The 26,497-nt window shown below is 44.1% G+C and overlaps 2 protein-coding genes across 6 annotated transcripts in view; both read right to left on the bottom strand.

Annotated features, from left to right (window-relative positions):
* IL18R1 (interleukin 18 receptor 1) overlaps positions 1–13,494 on the bottom strand; it is a 36,541-nt gene extending 23,047 nt beyond the window's left edge. The window contains exons 1-4 of one of the 3 annotated variants that reach the window (XM_064481786.1): positions 13,032–13,494; positions 7,320–7,404; positions 4,111–4,354; positions 1,190–1,352 (exon numbers count right to left, since the gene is read on the bottom strand). In XM_064481786.1, the coding sequence (XP_064337856.1) occupies positions 1,190–1,352; positions 4,111–4,354; positions 7,320–7,377 (465 nt within the window). In that variant the 5' untranslated portion in view covers positions 7,378–7,404; positions 13,032–13,494. Of the gene's footprint in view, positions 1–1,189; positions 1,353–4,110; positions 4,355–7,319; positions 7,405–11,330; positions 11,807–13,031 lie in introns of those variants that run through there. The other 2 variants (XM_010991893.3, XM_064481785.1) reach the window with 2 other exon arrangements.
* A 333-nt stretch (positions 13,495–13,827) lies between these two features.
* Positions 13,828–26,497, bottom strand: part of IL1RL1 (interleukin 1 receptor like 1) — a 50,102-nt gene continuing 37,432 nt past the window's right edge. For all 3 annotated transcript variants that reach the window (XM_064481788.1, XM_010991894.3, XM_031441039.2), the window contains 6 exons: positions 25,696–25,767; positions 23,615–23,756; positions 23,377–23,522; positions 18,930–19,076; positions 17,837–18,004; positions 13,828–15,541 (listed from right to left, as the gene is read on the bottom strand). In XM_064481788.1, the coding sequence (XP_064337858.1) occupies positions 15,183–15,541; positions 17,837–18,004; positions 18,930–19,076; positions 23,377–23,522; positions 23,615–23,756; positions 25,696–25,767 (1,034 nt within the window). In that variant the 3' untranslated portion in view covers positions 13,828–15,182. The remainder of the gene's footprint in view (positions 15,542–17,836; positions 18,005–18,929; positions 19,077–23,376; positions 23,523–23,614; positions 23,757–25,695; positions 25,768–26,497) is intronic.

The following is a 26,497-nucleotide window of genomic DNA, read 5'->3' on the forward strand; positions in this document are numbered from 1 at the left end:
TCTCACAGCTCTGTAGAGTTTCCATAACAGAGTTACATTTTCTATAGAAATAACATAATTTGTGTCTTGTATGTGTGTGTAAGCATATGTATATTATGTATTGCACACGTGAGTGCAAATACAACTTGTGTATACATAATTTCCATAGTGTTATCTAAACACACTTGACAACTCAACACATAGAAACCAACTGAAGAAAACAGACAATTCACAAAAGAAGTAATACTAGGATGCAATAAATACATAAAAATGTTTAACTTATTATTGAGAAGAGAAATGGGGAAACAGAGTTACAGAAATTTTGAATGTCAGATTTTTAAATTTTTTTGAAGTATTCATCCTTGTATGGTACTGGTATGAAAAAAAAAAAAGGATTTTCAACTGGTATCGCTCCCTGGAGAACAGTTTGTCAGTGTAAATCCAAAGCTATAAACATGCTCATTGCCTTTTACCTAACAATCCTACTTTTATGGATTTGGTTAAAAGATAAAATCATAATGCACCCTAAGGCTTAGGAGAATGATATTTATTTTACTCTTATAAATAATATTGAAAAGCAGGAAACTAACAAATGTCCAATAACAGGGAATCAGTTAGATACAAGTATATACACAACAGAATCAATTAGATACAAGTGTATAACAATGGAATCAATTCAATACAAGTGTATAAACAACGGAATCTCATGTTTAGGAGAATATTTAAAGACGTGGGGATATAGTCACAGTATAATTTTTAGTGGATAAAGGAAAACCACCACTTTTTAAAGGTAGATGTTGACACAGAAGAACCCCCAGCCTCCAGCTTAGTGGTCTCTGCTGTCTTCATTATTCATTTTTTCATCTTCCAATTTCATAAACTCATATATATTCAGGAAACAAACACACTATAGAAATTAAAATGTTAAGTATATGTGGCAGGAGGAAATGAACTAGCATTCCTAAAAATTAATTTCCTGAAAGGGAAGGAAAACGAAGGAAGGGAGAGGAAGCCGTTATCATTTATTGAACACCTGCCGTGCGCGGAAGCTGCGCCCCATGCGGGGTGGGGTGGGCCACGCGGCCACCTGAGCTGCGTGGGTTCACAGCTTGCATGTCGTGAGACCAAAATGCTCCACAGCCATCAGACCCTCATTTTGGAATTTTGTCTTTTCTATCAAGTCGTAAGTTAAAAAATGTAAAGACATTACCTTATACAGCGTTCTGTTGACCGGTTTTTGATAGTAACTATGTTCGCAAGCTACGTGCAAAGATTTCTTAACTTCCACAACTTTACTAATTACTAGTTTCTCAGTAAAACAGCTGTGTTTACCTCTTCCAACGACATTTAATTTCCAGTCGTGAGTATCATTCCTAGGAAATAAAGGTTTAAAAATATTTTATGATGAATACAGAGACTTTGCAAATACCAGCTTTTAGTAACCAATTCGGTGAAAAATTTCCCTTATTTTTGTGTAAGGAGACTCATTCATTGATGCCCAAATCCCGTTCTGCTCCTTTTAGGTTCAGGGCAGCAAAAAAAATTAACAACTGTCATGGGAGGTGAGCAGGGGGCAGTGAATGAAAAAAACCTGAGGTGTCCTCAACACACACTCACACACAGACACAAGTACATACACACACAAGCCTCCACCAGACCATATATAATGTACATTTTAAGATAACAACGTTTAAAACATCAACGATTTTTAGAGACGGTCAGGTTCAAAGACTCTTAACCCAGGATGGGGGAGTGGAGGTGGTTTCATGAGGGCTACAGTGTTTTCCAAGAGTTTGTATATATGCACCAGGTTTTATATTTCTCATGGTGCTTTGTTCCAGTCCTCTTACTAGATGAGTAAACCGTCTGGAGTGGCCGCCCTCCGAGTAGTTGTTTTAGGCCCCGAAGTGCCTCACTGAGCAAAAGTCAGTTTGAATACATTTCATTGTAGTTCCTTCTGATGAGAAATAGAAACATAAGTGAAGTGCACCAGAAAGAGAAAGAAAAATGCCATATGAAAGCTAATCTTCAGGCAAGGTTAAATGACTCTCCCAAGGTCGCACACCCAGCTCACAATAAGGACCAGATGCAAATGCACGTCTGTTTGGCCCTCAAGGCCAAGAGTGCTTTGCACAATACTGTACTTCCACACAAATTTGCTGACAAAGTGATTGTCACTGCAGGTTTAAAGCATCAGTCTCCAAAGGCATTTGATTATCAGTAGAGGATTCCTGAAGAATTATAGGATGACACTTCTAATGGAAGGCGTCCAGGAGGAGGGTCTGGTCGTTGATGAATCCCACACAAAACTACAAAGACTCACTCACCCAAATGATGCACAAACACACACACACACACACACACGAACACACGTACACACATGTACACACACATGGACACATACACACCATACATACATGTACACATACATGAACACATGCACACACAGACACATAACACATACACACCATATACACATGGACACACACACACACACCCCTCTGTGCAAACACAAGACACTGTTCACCAGCTGCACTGTACTTGAAAAGCTTCTATCTTCAATGCTCTCAGGCATCCAGAACAACTCACTCACTCCCATGAAGGCTCGCATTTGTTTTCGAAACCGCTGTCAAGGCTGCTGCTCCCACCATCACCGCAGTCTCATGTTAGTTGTCAGCCTCCGTCACCTTCAGCGCTCATCACACAGCGCTGTGAGCCTCCCCGCCGTCCCTGTCCTCCTCCTGGTCCGTCCGTGCCTCCCCGACATCCTACCTCCACCTGAGGACTCCCCTTATTCTCCCCAATCCAGGCTGCGCTCTCCACCTCCCATAACAGAAGGACAGTTCATGCCCCCCAGCCCCACCTGTCTCCCAGGGACCTTCAGAGATAACCAGCGCTTGCCTTCCATCTGCTCTTTCTGCCCAGAACAGTCTATGCACGTAACTCACGCCTTTCTTCAGTCAGGACGAGGGAGACGTGCTTCCTCCGCACCAGCTGTGAGTGCACATTCCTCCTCAGTGCGAAAAAACCCAGTGGTGACCCATTTCTGGAATCATCCCTCTTAAAAGTTCACATAAAATTCACTGGTTAAAGGAAAAGAATTTTCGAATGTCTCTCTGACTCCTGGGAGTTTCTATGTCTAAAAACAAACCCAGATGATCTCATTTGTGCAAAACCACAAGAGTGATATCAAAGTTTCACTGTGCTATCTCACTGCGCTCTCAGTGGCACCATGGATAACACTCGGGACTCACTCCCATGTCTGACAGCTCACCATCACCCCTCACCTGGCCCTGAGCTGTTTTCTACAGGTGAGTCTCAGACGTCTATAGAAATACATACATTCGTACACATCACAAACGTACCAGATAAACACTGTGTCATCAGTGTTCTCGCTAATAGTCCATCACATAGAAGGTTTCTTGTCAACAGTTACTCCTACCTCATCTCACCAAATAAAATATAAAGAAGAGAACCAAGGTCAGTAAGAGTCATTGACACGATTCAGTTGTTGCCACCATTTCACAGAACTTAGGATTCTTGACTGTGAATATCCTGGAAGAATCTAGGGTTATGTCCTGAAAAGGCCGTGCAAAGCCCCCCTCACTGTCCCCGGCTGTAGGTTTGTGATGGGCTAACAAACACACGTACCCTTCACCAGCACTGCCACCTGCTCTCAGCAAAGCCCTGGAAACTGGGCTAGGAATTGTCTACACCAATTCCAACCACCACCCTAGCTTGAAGTTACCACCCTCGAAGCTGACACTGATCCCTTTCACTACATGTTTATAACATTGTGAAGCCCTAGCCATTAATTTCCTTTGACCATGACTCTAGACAACAGAAGCAGCTGAGTTTTTAAATGAATTTCATTCAATCCTCACTTATCTTTGTCCAGGATCGCCTAAACGTAAATTATATTAAGGTAATCTCCTTTCATTGGGATCACTGAGAACATAAACACAAGGGCAGTGTTTAAGTTAATTTTTCAACAATGAAGTATTTATTTCCTGTTGTAGGAAGGGTAAGGAGACTAAAACACATGGATTATCTGACCCTTCCAATTAGTGGAGACTTGATTTGTTGAACGAAGTCCAGTAGTGAAACATACTAACAAGAAGGTGTACTCACCCCATTCGGAAAGAGTACGATCCACTGTCATTCAGCTCAATGGGCCAAAACTCCAAAACATAATCATGCAGAATAATTCTGGGTGAACTACTTGAGTTCAGCTCAACAAGTCCATGTGATTCATTTTTGTACCATTTTATGGCGGTGGTTTTGTTCTCACGCTCAGATGAAAAGGAGCAGTATTTCAGATAGAAAGGTTCCCCTTCGAAGGCAGTAATGTGCAGACGTGAAGTACAGGTTCCTTCTAAAGATTAGCAAAGTGCAAGAAAAAAAACAAACCCAGCGTGACAAAGGTGAATTTCCTCCCTAATGCACCAAGTGAAGAAGCAGGTTGGTAAGGACATCCTGAGAAATCGCAATGTCTCAGTTCTGTGGGTTCTTTTATTTTAGGGTCTGTCTTTCTAACTCTAAGAAACAGTCAATCTTTCTAACACAGAGGCACTTTCAAAACATAACAACCTATCAAAGCTAGAAGACAGATAAATGCACTGTAATCTTCTAAAAGAAAATGTTCCACATCACATCTTCCTCTCAAGGAAAGCCACCAGAGTCACAGTGTTGCCACACCTACACCAAAACGTCCCTAGTGAGGAGTCTCCACGGGAAAAAAAAAAAAAGAAACCTCGAGACCTCAGTTTTTCATCTGCATCATCAGAAGTCTCATGGGTCTCGTTCTCAATTGGTCTCCCTGGCCACTCCCCAGGCAGATGTGGGGATGGTTAACGGTACATCTATGCGTGTGTAGGTCCAGCACCCCTCAAGCTTACCATGTGCGTGATCAAGAATTCATTCATATAATTCACACTGATGAAAAATTCATATTGATTCACTCCAAATCGGGGGACCTGTCACTTCCCCTTTCTGATCTCTTTCTCTCTCTCCCCACTTCCTTCTTTCTCAACTAACCCAGGTAACTCTGGCTTTGGACTTTTCTCTGATCCTTCTGGTTACACAGGGTCACCACCTGCCTCCTCCTTCACTTCCAACAGCTCAAAGTCACCATGAGTGGACCTTCCCTGTATCCTGTCCTCCGGCAGCTTCCTTTGACTGCATTTTGAGAATGAGAATGAGAACCCTTACGCTGGGCAGAGCAGTTCTCAGGGGGCATGGAGATCGTGCCTTCTCTATGGTTGGGGTTTATTTTGCAAAGCAACCGTCTGGTTTTAATTCAGTGTTGTTAACCACAAGGTAAAAAGGAAGTGGCTCCAACGGGAGAAGCAATTCTTTGAAAACATGGATGTCAAACCTACCTCGAAGCGTAAGAGTTAATGAGTCTGGTGGTTGTTACGAAATCTCTATCTTACAGTTCAGGACTTGAACTTAGAAAGTGTGATACATGTGTAAATGCGGGTGTTAGTTTTCACTGACACCCCAAAGCACGGTACTTCATTAAGAACTTAATTTATTTTCCTGTTTTAGAGGCATAATATGCGTATAACAGAGTACAAAAATCATACGTTACACGCTCCTTTGGTCTGGACCACTGATGCATCTGTTTGTCTAGGTTGGGAATCCATGTTGCTGCATGTAGCGGTGATTTGTTCTTTTTTTTCATAGTTATGTGGTATCCAATTGTGTTAGTATTTGACAATTTATTTATCCATTCTAACAGTGTTGACTGTCTGGGTGACCTCCAGGTTTGAGCCAATCTTTAACAAGCTTCTATGAACCCCCGAATTTGTACAGACATAGGCACTCATTCCTCTTTGAGGTGGTCATCGCGTAAAGGAACCTGGTCTGGGATGCTTTCTCTCCAGGGCGCACGGTCGGCAGTTGAAAGTTCACACTCCCCAGGCAGCGAATGGCTTCAGAGGTCTAATCTTATGTTTAACATTGCAGGTTTTGTTGATTCGAAATGGTTTTTGATTAGAGACATGAATGGAGTTCAAAGGGCGGGGACAGCCCAGCACACACTCCCAATCTTACCCGAATGGAGCACGAGGACCTAACCTCTCTGCAGTGATGTCTGCGTTTGGAATTGTCTTGAGTCAGGACAGTAACAGGGCCACCTAACTTCAGCAAGGGCTAAATGAATCCGACTTGTGGAAAACTCACATCTGCCTAGAGTGAACCGTGCATGAAAGGTGCTTTTCAGACACCTCAAAGGACAGAGAGCTGGGACCTTAGCTTCCTTACAGCACAGGTCGCATGGCTATTTTGAAGCCTGCAACATGTTTTTACTGTAACTTGGGGGCAAGGTTGTCAGTGTATGTCCATAGAGCAAGGGGCCCTTTCATGTGACGCACACATTCCGGCACCTTGGTCTCTCTCACCTGTTCGGACAGGTCCTTCCATACAAGAAAAGTAGATCTGCCTCTTTCCTTCAGCATCTGGGTAGCTTTGCACTGTTCAGATCTCAGCAATACACAGACCCATTAGGTACCTATTCCCCAATATTGGACCTGAATTATTTGAAAGCTTCGGTGACCTAACTGTAATCTCTTCATCAGTAATTCTCAATGTGTGGGATATGAGCTCACGCCTTCCCTCTCCCATTCAGTAGATCACGACAAACCAATCATTGTGCCCCTGCTTTCTCCTCCCAAAGCCTGTGAGGACCTTGTCAATCAATCATGGAACTCATCTTCAGAGATCCCTGCTCAGGCCTCAGGATCCTTCTGAATGAGCTCCAAGCAGTGACAGCTGATGAATTGAAATGGGTACCTGACACCTGATACAAATTCTGCCTGCCTTCCTGGTCCACCCAATCTCTTTCTTATATGCTCCCTCTAACTTGAATATTTTCTTTAAGATCTGTAAGGTATTCTCGTTTCTTCATTACCTAAATAAGTAGGTGGATCTTTGCCTTCATGCCGGGGCGGAAATTAAGTGTGCAAAACTTTCTAAAACTCAGTAGTAAAGATGGCTGTGATCTCTTCAGTTGCAAACAGCATGAAGCAAATTTTCAGCTCAGACAGTTTCGTGATGCAAGTGTTCACATCCTCTTCTCTCTGTGTAAACTCACAGAGCTGAACTTTTTCTTTATCAGTGACCCCATACGAGTCTTTCCTTGACCCCATTCCTATGAATCTTTTATTCTCTAGGCTAGGGGTACCAAATGGCTGGCAACTTTCTAAAGTAAAATTCTAAATCACAAATTTAAAAAAATTCAGCATCTTCAGTGGTCACCTCCACCTAAAAAAGCAAAGCTCTGATATTCCCTCTAGACTACCAACGGAGTATGTTTGTGACTGATTACAGTGACTTACCTGAAGTGCCCAAAAACGTAAGCACCAAAAGTGCCAAAGGTATTTCTGTACGATGCATGTTTAGGATTTGCTTCCAATGGTTTCTCTGGAAAACAGAATAAGACGAGTTCAGCCAAGGATCTCAGACAAAAGCACACCTGTCTGATGAAGGAGGTTTTAAAAAGTCTTGTGGCAAACAAGCTTTTGAAAATCAGCCCAGCGAATTTTCACATCCCTCAATCCAGTCACTAGTTTTCTTTAGTACTTTCAACCATGTATAATGATTAACATTTCAAGGCAACAAATTTGGGAAATCCCTAAATAATGCAATTTTTCTAATACAACAGAGTCTGCTGTGTTTTTGTCCTGGTCAACTGAATCTTACCTCCAAGGTCAAGGTGGGGGACAACAGTGTTTCCAGAAAATCCATCCTATGAATGAACGGTCTGCCCATGTAGAATTGTGTGTGTGTGTGTGTGTGCCAGCTGCCTTTTTAAAAAAATATCGATCTCCTTTCTTCAGAACTAAGTTTTTCATAAGTTAGGAACTAAGTCTGTTTTGTTCATCACCGTAGCACCAAAGTCAATGCCTTGCACATAGTAAGCACTCGTTAATGCTTGTTAAAGAGGAATAGGGGTGTGTGTTTGTGTGTGTGTGTGCTCGAGTTTACACTCACGTGACCATAGTGTTTATTCTAGAAAATGGAGGCACAAAATGGGGATTTTCTACAACCCAGATCCCTAATCTACATCGACTCAATGAACTCAAATCTGCTGAATTTCGATCCTACTCCAAACCATTACTTGTTCTACTAATTACAAATTGAGAGAGAGTGTAAGAAGGATATATTGGGGCTCAGCCACCGAGTCTGAGTATTTCATAAATAATCCCATGTCCCTTGTGTACCAAACATCTAGCCCCACTGGACAGAGGAAGCACAGCAGGATGGAAAGAGCTTGGTTTCTGGGATGCACAAAACCGGGCTGGGATTCCTGCTTGAGTCTTGACAAGCTGCACAACCTTGGGCAAGATACTTAGAAGTCACAAAGCCTGTCTGTTGATTAACAAAATGGGGTTGATAAGAAGGCCTAACTCCAAAAGTATTAAGTGATTAAATGAGCAAATATATTTATGAAGGCTTCCTGGATGCACGGTAGCCTCTCAGCCCCCAGTAATTCTCCCAACAGCTGTCACTCACCTCCCATATGAAAACAGAGCACGGTTAGTGCCCAGACCCTTGACAACATTTAATAGCTGAGGTGCCAAGCCATTTACATCATCCCTTATGAGTAACATCACCAAGCATTTGATGTAATTTCCAAGAGATAATAATCAATAATGTAAAGACAAAGGGGATAAGTACGTATGGAAAGTACCAGCCATTCATCACCAAATTAGAATATGTCTGTGGTTTGAAATCAGCCCCCACCCACACACGTGCACACACACACACTTTATTATTAACTATATCCTCCTACCTCGGGTAAAATGAAAAGTGTCGTTTCCTCTGGTTAAGGTCGACACAGTCTTATAAAGGGCACTGTTGGGGTTTTTCTGTTTTTTTGTTTTTTTTTTTTTAATTTTCAGGGTCTACTAAGAGATAAAGTTATTATGAGAAATTCAGCATTCTTCTGAGTTAACTCTCAGTTTCAATATGAAACATGTTAAGATCCCAATATACAGATTAGCTGATATTTGCACTGCTCTGTGTGTGAGTGTGTCTGTGTATATATATAATTTTTAATGTACTTGTGGGTTTAAAAGATTAAGATATTAAATAATGGAACTCATTTCTAAAGGAAAAGTTATCCTGAGAAATGTCATAGATATTATGTTGGAGAATATAAATATTACATTTCTTGCAAGTAGGAATTTTAGTGTGTGTGTTTTTTTTTCAGTGTTATGTTTGAGGTTGATACCGTTTTTTTCGGTCTTTCTGTAATTTTAAAATTTCTCCTCCTCTTTCTTTCTCTCTTTCTTTCTTTAAAAGCTTTCCTGATTTCTAGATTACTGTAAGCCCACTGTACGACATTTACAAAATGAAGATGGAAAAGAAGCAAATAATCTCAACATGCACCATACTTTGGTCCTTTCTTGTATTTTTTTTTCTATATATTTCCAAATAAAATATTTAAATAATTTCATATCTTGCAGTTCCTACTTAATCAAACAGCTTTTTCTTATGTCACAAAATACTCTTGGTTAACATCATCTTACCTGCCACGCAATACTCTTTCATACAGATATTTCAATTTACAAGACGTATTTTACTATAAAATAACCCCCCTGGCCACCTCCCCGTGTAAGGCTACGAGTCAGTTTTTGGAGCATGGCTTTTGGAGCCAAACTGGCTGGATCTGAATCCTCACTGCACTCCTTACCAGCTGAATAGCATCGGGCCAGTCACTTACCATCTCTGTTCAATTTCTTTATCCATGAAAGGGGGTAACAACATTGGCTCCCAGAACTGATGGGAAGGTGGCCAAGTGTCTGACCTGCTATTGTCTGTCTACATTTCTTACTCTCTTCTTGGTGCTACTACAATCTATAAGTCAAAGCACACATTTTAAACATGAAAATGCATTCTTACATGTTGTAAGAATTCACACCCCCTCAGCAGCGCAGCACAGTCTCTCTCCACCACATCCACATGAGCACCGAGCGTTCTCAGTCTTTAAATCTAATTAGGCATTTAAATGGGTAAAATGGTATCTCATGGTTTATCAGTTTGCTTTTTTATTGGTATAAATGAGGTAAAATATTCATCATGTATTTTAGCTATTTCATTTCCTTGTCTTCATGCTTTTTGTCCAGTTCTTAAATGTTCAGCGTTTTCCCCAACGTGTTTAGTTTTCCTTTTCAATTTCTCTTTTGATGTCTTCACAGATGGACGATTTTACATTTATGAAGTCAATCCTATCATTCTTTTGCTTTGTGATTTTTCCTTAACTTTCACATTTAGAACATTCCTTTCCCCTCAATAATCTGATAGATACTTACCTGTGTTTTCTTCATTTGTATGGCTCAGTGGGCTTTTTGCATTGCATTTTTTATCCATTAACAATTAATTTTGCTGTTTGGTATGATGACAGGGTCTAACTTAACTTATTTTCCCCAAATGGCTACTACTTATTTCTCTGTCATTAGTTAAACAATCCTGTCTTTCCTTTAAAGTTGGTTGATACTGTAGGTATAAGGTACAGGGCTTTCCTGAGCAATTTATGGAAAATCTAACATCTGCTCAAGGGCAAATACACACACACGCACACCACCCTCTTTCTCTGTCTCTGCTCTCCCAGCTTGCTTTGTTTTGCTCTCATAACACTTGTCACTAGCTGACATATTATTATTTTAGGCTTGCTTTTTTGTTTGTTTTTTGCTGAATTGATGAATGCATTAAATTCATAAAATATATACAGTTTGGAGTCTTAGGTGATTATCTGATCCATCGTGGAAAGATTAAGACAATCTTCTACCTATGACATGCTTCTTAAATCATAACATCCTGAGAAGTTATGTTTTAACAACTGGGGCACTCATTCTTACCTGGAGCTTGGAAAAAAACAATGGTGGCTAGGTTCCACCCAGACATCTGGAGTACAGCCTGGGTGATTTGTAAACTCCTCTAAGTGATCCCAAGATATAGCCAAGGTAGGGAGACCCTGATCTAGGGGACTTATTTGTATACTTAAAAGTAATTTTAGCAGGAAAGGGTATAGCTCAAGTGGTAGAGCGCATGCTTAGCATGCACAAGGCTCTGGGTTCAATCCCCAGTATCTCCTCTAAAAACAAATAGATGAATAAACCTAGTTACCTCCCCCCCTCAAAAAATAAATAAATAAGTAATAAATTTTTAAAAATTTAAGAAAAGTAAATTTAAAATATCTTAAATATACATTTAATAACAATACCTAATAGTTAAGATACATAAATATATGTGCATGAATATGTGTATGTGTATATATGTAGATACATATGTTCATATGCATACACACACACAAACACACACACAAAGAATACTCACAAACTTACCCTCAATCACCCAATGGCATGAAGTTTTCTCTTAATGAAAAAGATTCTCTTCCAAAACCTGTGTGACCTTGGGCAAGGGTCAGATACAAGAGGACCACTCTCTCTGCCCCCAGGGCTGCACAGTTCCAGCACCACCCCTTCCCCGAGCGTCCAAACGTCCAGCTCCTGAGCCCCTCGCTCTGCCGGACTTCCGTTCACAAACCCTACCCCGAACAAAAGTGACCGCTCTCTAGAAAAAACAGTTCACAGAAGTTCAGGAGTTGTTAGGCCACTTCAAAGTTCTTTCTGATCAAGAGCCTGAGACTCGATCAGATGAAATGTTCAAGTTCAAATTGCAGAGGATTACACTGACTCACACACTAACAGATGGAGATCGCCTCACTCTGATTAGCGTTACAGACATGTAACTGAGCGCCTCCTAAGAGAACCTGCTGATGAGAATCATACCAGCAGGGCTCCTTCCTTTCGTCCTTCCTTCCTTCCTTCCTCCCTCCCTTCCTTTCTAATTAACTGGGATTTTTCTAATAGAGATACTGGGGATTGACTCCGAGACCTGTGCATGCAAAGCGCGCAGTAACACTGAGTTACACCCACCCCCTGATTTTTATGAAGTGTCCTTAATTTCTGCCACACAGCACCAGTGGTTTTTGAACGTAATTCTTTCTCTGCAGCATTTCATTCATCCCTTAAGGAGACAAAACAGCCAAACGCAAAGAGGGGAAAGGTGATCCTGGACATCTCACAGACACAAAGCGTGCACGCACGCACACACTTCCACTCTAAGGGAAAAAGAATTTGTGTGGAATTAGGTTTCTCAAGGCCAGGAGAGACACCTGCATCTCACAGTCCTTGTCACACAAATGTCTGCTGTCATTACCCCTGTGCCCCCCTCCCCTGCATGCCTGTGCTAGTCGTGCTGGGGAACCACCCTCCCCACTTCCAGCTGCCAGGTCCCCGCGGTCCTTGCAACCTGCCTCAATGTTTGCCTGCTTAAGGAAGCTCTCCAACTATCCCAGAACCTCTCAAACCCAGTTTCCCCCAAATTTACCTTCTCCCAGCCCATCCAAGACCCTTGGATTGAGAAGTGTGCCCCCCGCCCCCATCCCCGCACTGCACAGCGCTCTGTAATACGGGGACAGGTGCCTATCTCTGACCGGACTTCCTCCGCGGGGATTTGTCTGATAACTGTCATGCAGCCCAAGGGGTTCCAACTCCTGGAGGCAGCTCGGATCAAGGCAAAGGCTTGGAGTCAAGAAAATCTGGGTGTGAGTCTGCTCTCTATTGATCAGCAGCTGGATGCCCTTGGATAAACCACTGAACATCTCTGTGCTTGCGTTTACCTCCTTGCAGGAAGAATTCTTCATCCCGCCTGTAGGAGGAGTAAGTGACAATAATGCATCTTAAAGTTTTCTATACAGTGTCAGACACCAGTTAAGTGTTTAATACATGAAAACCATCACTTAGCTGTTCTCACCTTTCCAGAAGAAAAAAAATTGGGGGGAGGACTGTTTTTAACCTCTAAACTATACTATCAGGGAAAGTTGATGACGCTGAAATCACCAGTTTTTCGTGTACACACACACAAACACACACTCACACACACACACACACCCTGCCCCCGAGGCTGGGTTGCCCCTCGCCCCCCGGCCGGCAGCAGGGGGCAGTGGGAGGGGGTGCGGTGGCAGGCAGGTCTGCCCTTACCTCCAGGCGGGCGTCCCTGGGCTGGGGCGGGGCGGCTGTCCCCCCTTCACACGGGGCGCGATGGCAGAGGTGAGAAGGGAGGTGAGAAGCAGCAACCGCTGCCCCCCTAGCTCCGCGGAACGAGAAAGGAGAGGAGCCGCAAGTGTGATGAAACAGATAAGACAACTGGAGAAGGCTGAAAAAGAAAAAGAAAACGAGAAAAAGGAACAGAAAGTATGCGGAGAGAAAAGGCGTCTGGCGAAACTCGGCTGCGGGTGGGGCGCTGCTCCGGGGCCCGCGCCGGGGCGGTGTTCCGGGTCTGAGATGCTCCGGGCCGGGGGTCCTCCCAGTCTGGCGACGCTCCTCTGTGGGGATGCTCCGGGTTGCGGGCCCTCCGAGGCAGGGATTCCCCGGCCTGGGGATGCTCCTCGGTGGGGGCGCTGGGGTCCTGCGCGCTCCGGGGCGGGGTGCGCGCTCCTGGCGGCGCGCGGGGTACCGGCTCCTTCCGCCCTGAGACCCGCCCTTGGGTTCCGGGAGCGGCTCGATGGCGGGGGCGACGGCGCGCAGCTGGAAAATCCGGCGCCTCGCCGGGGCCGCGGGGGCTGCAGGCCCGGCGGCGCGCCCGGGTCCCGGGAGCTCGCGGGCGGTGGGCGGTGACCCGGCGACCTGCGGGCCGGAGAGTGAGCGCCCCGGGGCGGCCCCTCCGCACCCTGGGGCGGCCGGGGGTATAGATTTACGTTATAGGATATCGAGAGGCATAAATAACTGCAGATCCTTTAGACAACCTTCCAGAAAGATGATTTCTTTCCAGGTAAGATTCTACAAGGAATTGAACGGCAGTGAGTTCAAGACGACACTCAAGGGTCTGGAGCGCAGCCTCCTTTTGCAGTTAAATACGAAATCACACACTTTACACAGCATCTCAGTTGAGAGTAGGATCTCCAGCCACGTGCAAAATCTGAGTTCTGATAGGACTCGCAGCCTGTAGGTGCCTCAGCCCTAGCTTTGATGGGCTGAGCCCCCAGAGGGATGTGAACAGTAAAGAATTCAAGAGAGTAGCCTTGGCTGTGCAAATTAACTTCAGTTTTACCAAAACGGTTCTGCCAAAATGTGCTACTCATTTCATAGAAAAATTACAACAAGCGAAGTTTATCAAATTTTTAAAAAATTGCTTTAATTGGGAGATATGTACTGGCATGGCCATGGCAGAATCATTTATAATGATGACCATGTAAATTGGACACATCACCTGCAGCACAACCATGAGATGGAACACTATGAGTGTTTCAAAATGTTAAAATTTAAATGACACGTCAAATGCTTTTATCATAATGTTGAGTAGATAAAAGTGTAAAGACTACACATTGTGTGATCCCTGCTATATATATGGTGCATTGAATTACAAATTAACATTTTTTAAAAATGCAAGTTTACCCAAATGTTTAAAAGTCATAATCTTAGGATGATGGATTCACAAATAATTTTTGTTATTTTTCTTCTATTATACTTTCTGTTCTTCTGTAACTTTTTCAGTGAGAAAAAAAATCTCTAAAGAGAATAAAAATATATGAAAGAAATTTTAGAACTGAAAAAAAAGATTGTAAAAAAAAACTGATCATAATGATAATCGAGTAACTGGGGAAGAAACTCCAACAAAACTAGCAATATTGATACAATAAAACATAAGCATCTGGTCAAATAATGTCTAATAAATTCTAGCATGTTGGGAACAAAGCTTAGCACCAATGTTCTGTTCGAGGGGATTTGAGTGTTCTTCAAGATTACCTGAAAATTTAACTCTACAACTTTCGGTTTGTTGTTCAACATGTAAAATATTGATGAGGAATAAGGAGAGAGAGGGGAAGAGGTAGTGAGAAGAGGTTGGGCCATGATGGAGAAGGACCAGCCAAGGAAGATGGGGGAGAGAATATACGGTGGAGAGAGAGGGGCTGAGAATAAAAATCTCTGGACATTTTACATCCACCCAGAGTCAGGGAAATGGAAATACAGTTAGTGCATGAAACCTGAGCTCTGAACACCCTTGACATTTTTACTTCTCTGGTACACATCTGGTACAGTGTCTGTGACCCAGCTGCGAGGGGTTCAGACCTACAAAACCAGGCATGTTGGCCATCAGAGCAAGGGCCGCCGCCCCTGGGCTCTCAAGGATGCCTAGCTGGGAGTCTTTCTTGGAGGTTTGCTTGGCACAGGCATGTGGTACCTCAGGTGCTTCCAGAACTTGGAATTGAGGGACCGTTTGTTGGCCACGTGGTCCTCCCTCCACTTGAGGGTCCCCTGCACTTTGACGAGGTGCTTGAGGGAGTCCTGAAGCTCCTCCAGCTGCAGTCCGCCGGGCGGGCACAGAGCCTCCATCTCAACCAGGATGGCCTTGGAGTCGTTCTGGAGGAGGGCGCTGTGCAGGGCGACCCCCCGCTCGTAGGCAAACTCCTTGCTGTGCACGATGTCAGGAGTCAGGATGAAGATGTGTCGCCTGCTCTGCTGGATGCAGGTTTCCATGGCAGTGGCTGCATCTAGGAACAAAAGACACAGACAGGGTGTCCCAGTGTTGTGTCTGTAAGTCTAATGCTTTGATCATAAATATTCTGAACTTTAAGAAAAACTCTTATTGTTATAATCAGGTGTGAGATTCTGATACTGATCAGGTCGCTTATTCAGAAAGGTGGGCGTGTACACGGATAGAGGACTTGTTGTGTCATCTTACATCTTTCACTGTGAGAATATCAACCCCACGCCCTCCTCTTTCCCAGGCAGACGGGTCCTAACTAAACAGAGTCCTTCAGTTCAAGGTGAACATTGAGAGATTCAGCAGGAGACTTGGAATTCAGGCTCATTAGCTACATACTATCTTCTTGGGATATTAGCTTCCGTGTTATAAAAGGACTTAGAAATTTTAACTCTCATATCAAAGAGCACAAACTCAGGAACCCTTGCTTCTCTGAATTGACTTAATTCTCCAGGGAGTCCTGGGTCCAATCCATGCCCCCTCCCATAGTCTCAGTTTTAGAAGCTGATTTGATCAGACCAGAGAAATCTTAAGAAAGATCGGATTCCCTCATCAAGTCAGTGTTTGTAGAGCATCAGGTTCACTGTGACTCACTTCACTTCTGGGTGGGCTGAGAACATGTAAAACACTCAGTTCTCAGGGCAAGGAGGTACCAGCGTGATTAAGGAGGCACAACCATGAACAAAACAACTCAAGATGTTCTTACAGAGTGGTGGCTAAAGACCGCCAATCGACGAAGTCGGCAGTAAGGAAATGAATGTCAAACAGTGCCAGACAAACACCTTGTGTCAGTCAGGATCCTAAGAGAAAGCATGGCACACTCAAAAGGACTGAGTAAAGAGACTTTAGTGAAGATGTGGGCAGAGCCAAGGGAAATCAGTGAGGAATGGTGCAGAGCCCCACAACTGGGCATACCGGGGAGCCAGGGCCACCCACCACGTGTGAACGGGGGGGAGCGGTTACGGTGCCCAAGCTGTGTCGTGGCTGAGGAGGGCTGGCCGACAGGAGCCAGGGCTCCAGCAGAGAGGTGCACAGCTACCCTGGCAACCCCATCCGGACCGGGCAGGGATGTGTCCTGCCCTCTGAGTGCCTGCCAGTGTCTCTCATTAGCCAAGCCCAGCGTGGAGCAGAGGGCAAGGGGCTGATGGATTCCATGAGGGTCAGCCATGCAGAGCCACTGGATAGAGAAGGGTACAGAGTGGATTTGAAGGAACAGATGGAAAGTAACTGTCATGGGAAGAAGTACATTGCATGAGCCCGTCATGAACTTTTTCTAAGGGAAGAGCGAAGTTTGGTGTTGTTTTATTGGATTTTGTTTTACTTTGGTTGAAGCAAGTTCAGAGGACGTACTTGAGAGAGGGGAGGTGGGAAATCTTTCCAAATGAAATACAGCACAATCAAGGCAACAGAAGCTTAGTGCCAGCAACCTAGCACTCATGTTTGGCTGGGGAGGGTTGTAACTAGAAATGAGATTGGTCACCTGCTATGATGTCACCGTCTGCATGTCACCATCTGTGATGTCACCAACACCTGCAGCCTCATGAGCAGAGGTTGAACATGCAGAGAGCATCTGAGCACCACGAGAGTCCTCTCTGCTTGCACAGGTAACCAGTGGGGAGAGCTGAGGAAGAGGGGGACCTCCAGGGAGACTCTGCTTACGTTGTCCTGAACTGTGCACTTTGTATGTCTCCCAGGCTGGTACGAGGCCATTGACGTGACCCAAATATTGCAGGATAAACCAGATTCGCCTGCCGTGTGGACCTTTAATCCTGTAGTCACTTGAACCCCTCTATTCACTAAGAATGCCAGTTTAAACTCAGTCTCCTAAACATTAACGTTGAAGGACTTGATGCTCACGATGTCCCTGACTCATTTACATTCCAAATGCTTCTTGGTCCCTGAGGAATCCGGGAAGGGTTAGAAGGACGGTTCATAGGTACTTGGTGTAAATACGGAGAGAAAGGAGAATGACCACTGAAATGCTGGGATTGTGACCCAACTGTCAGAAGCACTTGAAATCGACTAGGAATATTAAGAAACAGAAAACACAATTCTGTTTGTTTTTGTGAGAATGTAAGTTTGCAGACGTTTCACCCATATAAGGAAAACCACAAAGACTTTCTGAGTCCTTTCAAGTATTTTAGCCAGTGCCTCTGGGTATTAGGACAAACTTCTCTGGGTTTTAAGTCCTCCTCCAAATCTTCTAGAGAGGCTAAGGAACTGTGAGTTATCCTAGACGTGGACATAGAGTGAGCTAGGGGCAGAGTGAACTTCTGTCCCTGATGTATGGTGATAAGTTTACCTTCTCCAGGGAGCAGGTCCCTCCCATAGATGCACAGCGTGTAGCCACATTTATTTTCAAGAACGTCAGGCAGAATCTGGTGCACGAAGTACTCCACAGAGCCGGCCCCCTCCGAACCGCTTTTGCAGTTCCGTGGATAGATCACATAAGCATCGTAGACCTTCCCATCTGAAAGTGAGAACAAGAAACACGACTTTACAACTCAGCCCTAGAAACTTCTCATCTGAGTCTTGGTGGACGTTCTTCAGGGAGCTTCGTGGTCATTGGCAAGTGCATCTCATCCCCGCAATTATTCTGGGATCCAGAGATGTTGAAAACAGTCCACTGCTGTCAAATGTCATCAGGGAATCGGTCTCGGTCCCAAAGTCCCCCTTCTTACTGTCTCAGACAGAACAACAGAGAACAGGCAAGAGCCTGACCTGTTTAGTCCCAACTATATCATCAAGTTTGATCGATAATTTATTAATAAGTATTGATAGTCATGGATTAAGGGGCTTTCTGCTGTGTTGGACAGAATTCAGCGTCATCTTTTGTCTTCCCCATGGGGAAGCGAATTTCTCCCGGGGAAGTGAAAGTGCCAAAGGCCAACAGTGGCAAGAGAGTAGAAGTGTTTAAGGGATCTGAGTTTCCCACAGGTCAGACAATTATCTCTAGTTGAGGGACCCACGTGGAGAATCTAGAGTTTATCTGCAGCCAAATGAAAGAATGCTGTGCACCTGCTCACGTCTGGAAAACAGGAAAAAGTTTTGTTCATGTTTTGACTTCCATTAAGTTTTGCCAACACACATTTTCCAAAATGCCCTTTCTGGGGTTGGAGCAGATTTTATTATTGGGGATTTAGTAGGAATAGAAATCCTACTGGGGAGGGGGGGGTGAATTTGAGCTGTTGAGATGAATCTCAGAACCAAGAGAAACGACAAGACAAGATGGAGAGTGTCCTGTGAGTGGATGTGAAAAGGTTTATTGGTAAGATGCTAGCAAGCAAAAGGGAACCTGGGTTTAGAAGCATAGCTATTAAGAAGTTATTAGACAAGTAACCAACAGCCATCATAGGACATTTCCTTTTGAAGAAAACTTGAAACTTGCCACTTACCTTTCCTAGTTTTGTACGGTCTAGCTACGTCTCTCCAGAGCAGAATAATCTCAATCCAGAACACTTTCAGAATTATCACCAAGACATTGATTAACAATAATAATATGACAAATCCTGCAAGTAGGTAGTAGGTGCTCTGTTGATCGACTATTCAAAAGACAGAGGGAGGAGAATAATGATCACTATTATTACTAAAACAAGAAAATAAACGAAAACATGGATTCTGGCTTCCATTGGGAGTACAAGAGATTCATACAAAGGGTGCCCACATGGAATTTACATGGCTGTTGTAAGAATCAGTAAATTAATGTTTACTGAGCCTCAATTCTGTGCAAGGCACAAGACGAGGCATTGTAGGAGATTTTCAAAGCATAAGAGATGCAGAGACACGTGTAAACTTAACTAAGACAGGAAGTGAAAGCATTAGTTTTAGCGAGCAGAGTTTTTAGGAAGGAGAGCTCACTCCATGATGGTCTGGGCAATGAAGGCTCCCTGTAAGATGAGGCCCCTGGAGGATGAGTAAGGTTCAGGTGGCTGCAGGAAAAGAAATGCACTCTTGGCAAGAGAGGATGCTCTGAGCCCAAGGTCAGAGATGGCAGGGAGTTTTCTGAGGAAGGGGGAGAATCCAGTTTGGGGAATTACTGGAATATATAAGTGGAAAAGTGGATCCAGGACTAGGTTCTGATCAGACTCGAAGCTCTAGCTGAAGCAGTTTGTCTCTATTCTGGTCATGGGAGCCAATGAAGAGCGTTGCATGGTTTTTTAGCAAGATTAATCTGATGGCAGTGGAGGGTTAGTCTCTGCAGAAAAGGACCACAGGTACTCAGAGTTGAATGGGATAGAGGTTTCTGCAGTATTGGGGGTGAGAGGTGAGTGGGGTCCAGACTCGTGTGATAATGAGAGAGGAACAGACAAGCCTGGTGTTGGCGGCATTGAGAAGGAAGAATCAACAAGTCTTGGGGACTTACTGCATCTGGGGTTGGTGACGTAGGAGAGCAGGTAAGAAACAAGAGCCATGTAAATCTAATGCGTAGCTGATGAAGTCAAATGACTGGGTTTTAGGTCCTAATTAGACCCTGGATTTCCCTTCTGGGGAACGTTATTTAGCCATCACTGAGCCTTTATCCTTACTCATTGCTTCACAACGTATGTGTGCAAGGTGGCCCCATCTTCCGTGTATCAGATACAGACAAAGTGAAGGCGAGAACCATGCTCACCACTAGGATTTATGGCTCCTTTACGTTTACATCCTTCTTTAAGAACTGTTAACTCTCCAATCTTAAAACAGTCCCACTTAAAGAAAACTGGGCGAGGGCTCTCACGTGAGACTGGGCCACATATTTCTCTTTTCATGTTCATCTGGTCTCAAAGCTTGGGCTGCCAGTTTGGCCAGAGGAAATCACCGGCCCCTATCTGCAAATTCCTCCATCCATTCCTTCGGCTCCCTGAGTCTCCAGCACGGGGAAGGCAAGAATGACCAAGCTGAACTCATTCAACACCGAAAACTGGCCACGAGCTCCATGTCTGCTGTCATCAGTTTAAATGATAAATACTCCCTAAGTCAATTATTTCAGCAGGATTCCTCCCCAGTCCACTCTTACTTAAAGGGCTGTCTGGGTGCACACTGGGCATCCGTATTTCTTGTGGAGATTGTTGGTAAGTGGTTACACATGCGACTGGCTACTTTCAACTAGAAGACGCTATTCCAAGGCATTGAAGGCAGTTGCTGTTCAGTATCTTCCTAAATGTTAGAGACTTTATAAACGTATAAATAATTCCTGTATGTGATGGCCAAACATTGAATACTTTCTGTAAGTGCTTATAAACAGGAAACACTGCTTGCGTTTGAATCCTGCCTCTGTAACGATGCACTTGGTCACTAATCCAACCTCTCTTTGCCCCAGTTTCCTCATGTCTAAAAAGTCTCTTCCTCTTGGGGTTTTGATAAAATAGATGAAAAATTAGATGGGAAAAAATGAAACAGGTCCTGGTGTGTAGGGAGCAATGAATAAATGTGTACTCTTATTATTATTATGGGTATCAAGTATTTAATAATATTTAACACCATGAGGACACAGCGTTTTTGAGTTTTTGTTTTTAAAGTTCAAGACAATGCTGTAGTTTCTTTTATTCTGTGATTAGAAATAAAGGAATTTGGTGTGACCCTCAAGAGCAGCTGTGACAAAAGAGTTTAATTTACACAGTTGCTGAAACAGTGTAACCATGTTGATTTGAAGAAAAATAGGTGGTCGGTAGCAAATGCAGATAAATTGAAAGAAGCGAAATCACCAAGTACATGTAACGTGAAAACAATTCCAATGCACAGGGACCCGGAGAACATTCATAAAAGGAGCACGTAAGCACAGAGTGGGCGTAAGGACGAGATAAACAAAGCTGGGGGGGGCGTGGCTTCCGCTTTCCTGCGGGGTCCACCGTGCCCACCAGCACCACGAACGTCGCCCTGACATAACATCTCAACACGATCCACATGTCCTGGGGTGACACAGCTATAACTGGCAGAATCCTGGTGACACAAGAAACACGACAGCATTTAAAATCATCGGCAGTAGTCACGTTGCCATTTGTTTTATAAAAACTTACAAACAGGTGGTTAAATTTGAATTAAAACAAAGAACATCCCAAGCACCACCTCAGGCAGAGACTAAACGCTCATATCAAACTGGTGGTCTGTCTTCTCATCTCTCCCAATCATATTGTGCCTTTGTGGGTTTATCCAAATTAATCTGGGCTACACCCCCACTGAGGGGTATAGTCTGGGAGTTTAGCTCTCCCTTTGACTCACTGACAGACACACTGAGTAATTTCTACATAGTGGCACTTGGAGTGACAAGTGTTAAAATATCAAATTTTTCTCCCCACCATTTATCCCACTGGACTAAATGCTCCATCTAACAAACGAGGTGTCTCTACCTGGACAAGCAAACAAGTGAGGGAACTGACAGTCGCCAGGAAGGAAATGTTTGTCAAACTATTTTTGCTGCCATCAGTGTGTGCAGTGAGACATGGAAGGTTTGGGAGAAGACCAGCGTGCCCCTGGGAGTGGGAGCGTGTCCTCACTGACGGGTGTAACGATGTCTGGGTGTGCTGGCGATAAAAACCACAGTGACTGATGGCTTCGTTTCTGTTTTGCATTCCCTACGGTGTATCTTCCTGTTGCCTACACCAGAGACAGGACTTTCTCTCCACCTGCCGCTTCCTTGTAGCCCTGAATATTTGCAAAAGAGGATGTTACATTTTGAGAGATTATATATAGGTCTGAAATTAATCCATTGAAGAGTAGTCAGTTTCATATTTGCCTAATTATATGCTATTGCATCAAGATAGGAGGAAATCAGTAAAAGCATGCTAGATTTAGATAAAACTGCAAACTAACACAACTAATTTGCCCTTCCTAATCTGTGAGTAAAGTTGTTCGATTTAACCAACATAAGTATGTTATTGTTTTATTGTGTCATGAAGCCTGTAGCTAGAGAAAGGGAAGTGTACAAAAACAGCCTTCCTGGATAACTCTGGTGTGTGTTCATTTTTTCATTCAGCAAGTATTCATTGAGCACATGCTTGGTGCCCAGCACTGCCCCACAGCCTGAGGACACACAGATGGGTGAGATGCCATCCCTGCCCTCGTGGCGTTTACAGTCACGTAGAGCAGGGTGTGGTGAGTGCAGTGATGGAGACAGGATGCTGCAGGAATGCACAGAAGGAAGAGGACAATGTATTCCAAACTGGTGGTCAAGGAAGGCTCTTCAGAAGAGGTGGTACCTCAGTTGCGTGTTGAGTAACAGATACAATAAAGCAATGGGCTGAGCTACCAGACTTCCCCTGAGTTCCACCTAAATTGTTTAACTATCATTACAAAGCAGCTCCTAAGATTTTCTTACTGGAATGGGCAGCAATTACATACTTTACTTTTAGTCCACTTTGTCAGTCTCACTAAAATAAATGCATGTTCTTTAGGACAAAAAAAATACAAATTATAAAAAGGAACATGTTTATGTTAACGACAGTTATAAAACGTAACGAAAGGACACGTTCACAGCTCACTGTTGGTGTGTTTTCCCTCCCACACAGTGAGACAGAGAGCTAACGAATCAGAAAGCAGAAGGATGGCCAAGGAAGCAGATGGGTGTTGAGGAGGAACCAACAAGAGGAGTGGGAAGGAGGAGGAGGAGGAGGAGCAGAACGAGGAGGAGGAGGAGGCAAACCCCGTAGAGAGGTAACCAGACAGATGGAAATGTTCCAAGAAGACCAGGCTACAAGTGCTCAGTGTTCTGAAGAGGAGAAGCACGATTTATGAGCCGGACCCCTCTGTTGTCTTGATGGGTCCCCCTGGAACCACACTTCAACATGCTTTTCTCTAAGAAAATGATGTCCGCTCATAGTCGATACAGCAAACTTGGGTGACCAAAGTCTCAGAAACACGCCTTACTTGGATTTTTCCTCCTGAGTCGTACGGTGTGCACGGCCAAGCCATGGAAATTCAGGGCCAGACAGTTGTAGTTCAGCCACAAATCCTCTTCTTTTACACTTGCTATTCTTAAAACGGTGTTTAGACAAGTCAGCTCATTGCTAGAACTAAAAAGGCAACCTGTTACTTTCAGTGCTTACACTGCAGTTGCAAACTTTCATGAAGGGGAGGGGATGCTTTAACTGAAATTTTAAAATACCTTTGATTTTGCCCTTGCTCCTCTTGGATTCTTGCTTCACCAAAGTTTGCAACCTTGCTTCTGTTCACCTGCCACAGGACCTCAGCCATGATCTGAGAGCCTTTCCCAAAGCAGGCAGAACACGTTATGTTTGCTGGTTTTCCTAGATGAGAAGGAAAGAAATGCATCAATAAAATTAAGTTCTGCAAGTAGTACTTAAATGCAATGACTTTAAATTTAAATTTAGTGTGAAAACACTCATCGAACACCTAGAGGTGCCATGAGTTGACTCCCATTTCCCTCCCTCATCGTCTGCACCTTCTCTGCCTCCCCCGTCTCCCATCACCTTCATCCCACAGCTCAGGCTGAAGCTCGGCTCCCTTTCCCCCCTCCCCTCTCCCCTGCAGCAGAAACTAAAGAGGTTTATCCGATACTACATTATAATCTAAGATTTCCCTTTACTCTAAATTGCTATTTCTTTTTAACTGCTCCCTTCCCCACCTTTCTCCTCCTACAGAATTCTCTTCATCTCTCTATAGAGAGATGCCTTAGTGGGTAAAACCCTTTTACCTGACTCAACTACAATGCCAGTGTTTAATTGTTCAGCAAAAGCCCTCTCCATCCTCACTGCTGTAACTTGAGACTTCCTCCTTTCAGAACTGAAAGCTTAAGGGCTACCTGCTTCCTGCCTTGGGACAACATTCAGCCATCTCTTACAGAGCCCTTAGTTCCTGGGTCAGGAATTAAGCATATGCCAAGACATGGAAACAACCCAAATGTCCATTGACAGATGACTGGACAAAGAAGATGGATATATACATATATATATATACATATATGTGTGGAATACTATTCAGCCATAAAAAAGAATATAATAATGCCATTTACAACAACATGGATGGACCTGAAGATCATCATTCTGAGTGAAGTAAGCCAAAAAGAGAAAGAAAAATGCCATATGATATCACTTATATGTGGACTTAAAAAAAAAAAGGACACAAATGAACTTAAACTACAAAACAGAAACAGACTCAGAGACATAGAGAACAAACTTATGGTTACCGGGGGTCGAAGGGGTGAGAAGGGATAAATTGAGAATCCAAAATTGGCACCTCTTGGGGAGTGATGGAAATGTTAGCTGTCTTGATTGTGGTGATGGTTTCATGGGTGTATACATCTATCAAAATTCATCACATTGTACATCTGAAATATGTGTAGTTTACTGTACAGGAACCAGGCCACAATAAAGGCGTTAAAAAAAAGAATCAAGTGTCTGGAGGGGTATGAGGAGTTCAGAGTCCCTTGGAAGGTGACAGTGCCATAAACAAACGATGAGAACACAAGGTGGTCCAGTGCTCTAGCAGAAAGACTGACAAAGCGGCACGGGAACATGGAGCGAGGGGTCAGTGCAGGGAACAGGGCTGCCACAGGTGCCTCTGGACCTGATCGGACGGTGGCTCTGATCCTGCCCTCTGGCAGGCAAGGAGGTTGGCATGGGGGATTTCACAGACAAGGTGAAATCTGAGCATAGTGTTGAGGGATGAGAAGGAGGGACCACATGGGCAAAGGCAGGGAAGATCGTGGACGTGCTGCAAATCCGTGGACCAACCCTGAGGTGGTCAGCGTGGTCTCGTTTTACATGCTGAGAACTTTGAGTGGGACCCCACTTCTAGTGGGGAGCCAGGAAAGGCAGAGATGGGCAGAGCATAAAGTCTGGCTCCTCATCCCTCTGTCACTGATGGTCCACGCCCCTGGGTGCGTCCTATCTGAGCCAAAGTGTCCACAAGCATACAGTGGGGACACTGTCTACCGCCTGGATAAAAGTGAGAGGGAAACGAGACAGCACACGTGAAGGCAGCGTGAGTTACAAAGTGCAGCACAGATGGAAGTGCTGAATATTGCTGTGGCCACGTACTCCTACTATTAGCGAGTGCCTGAGGTGGGTGTTTCCAAACATGACGTCTCATTTAATCCTCAAGATCTGCTATGCTAATGGCCTGACCCACAACCCCCGCCCCCCACCCCACTGCTTGGGGAATTCAGAACAGGGGTCATATGGAAGGATTTTCCATGCAACACTGACAGCATTCAAGTTTTCTTACCAATCTCCACTTCCCTTGTTTCATTTTGTGAAGGGGCTATAATCACTGGAAACAGAGAAAAGCCTTGCTCACCTGAAATTAAAGATGAAAAGAGAATAAAAATACTAGGAGCCCATTGGGTGGTCATCACTGTAAACCTTGTATTTTCATATTTCTGTCCTATTTCATAGTGATGTTTCTCACATTTTTCTGCCAGTGACCCATGGCCACAAATACACACACACACACACACACACAAATGTAACAAAAACATTCAAGTAATACTTCCTTTTACAACCTGTGATGGTTTTTGTCATTTCCTATTCTCTTTTTCAATCATTAAAAGAAAGGCTGCCCAACCTATTAAATTAGTCGCAGTTCTGGAGAATAAGCATCATGCTGAAGGGAAGATTTCCAAAGATTCATGAAAATGATAAATATGTTAAGTCCACACTTCTGCTCACGCCTTTCCGCCCACGTGGCCCACTGTCTCAGGAGGTTCTAATCCCCGTGGCACTGATGGCTAGAGACAGTGAAAGGGGGTCTTCTGGGGCCAGGCTGCATTCCCGCACCCTTTGATTCTCACTTATTTCAGGACAGTGTAATCAAGGAGCGCTGCGGGCTTTGCTGTGAAGCAGCAAGAGGCACTGACAGAAGTACGGCCTGCCACGTCCGTGTTACAGCGGTGGAACACTGTTGGAAAAACCCCACAGGAAACCTTCTCTCCACTGCTGCTCTGCCCTAAGAACTCCACCACCCATTCAGGAGCCGCTTCACCTGCATCCACAGATCGAGCTATGCTGAGGAGACCAGACCCCCAACT

The sequence above is a fragment of the Camelus dromedarius genome, chromosome 33 (assembly GCF_036321535.1).
Source record: "Camelus dromedarius isolate mCamDro1 chromosome 33, mCamDro1.pat, whole genome shotgun sequence".
Taxonomy (NCBI): domain Eukaryota; kingdom Metazoa; phylum Chordata; class Mammalia; order Artiodactyla; family Camelidae; genus Camelus; species Camelus dromedarius.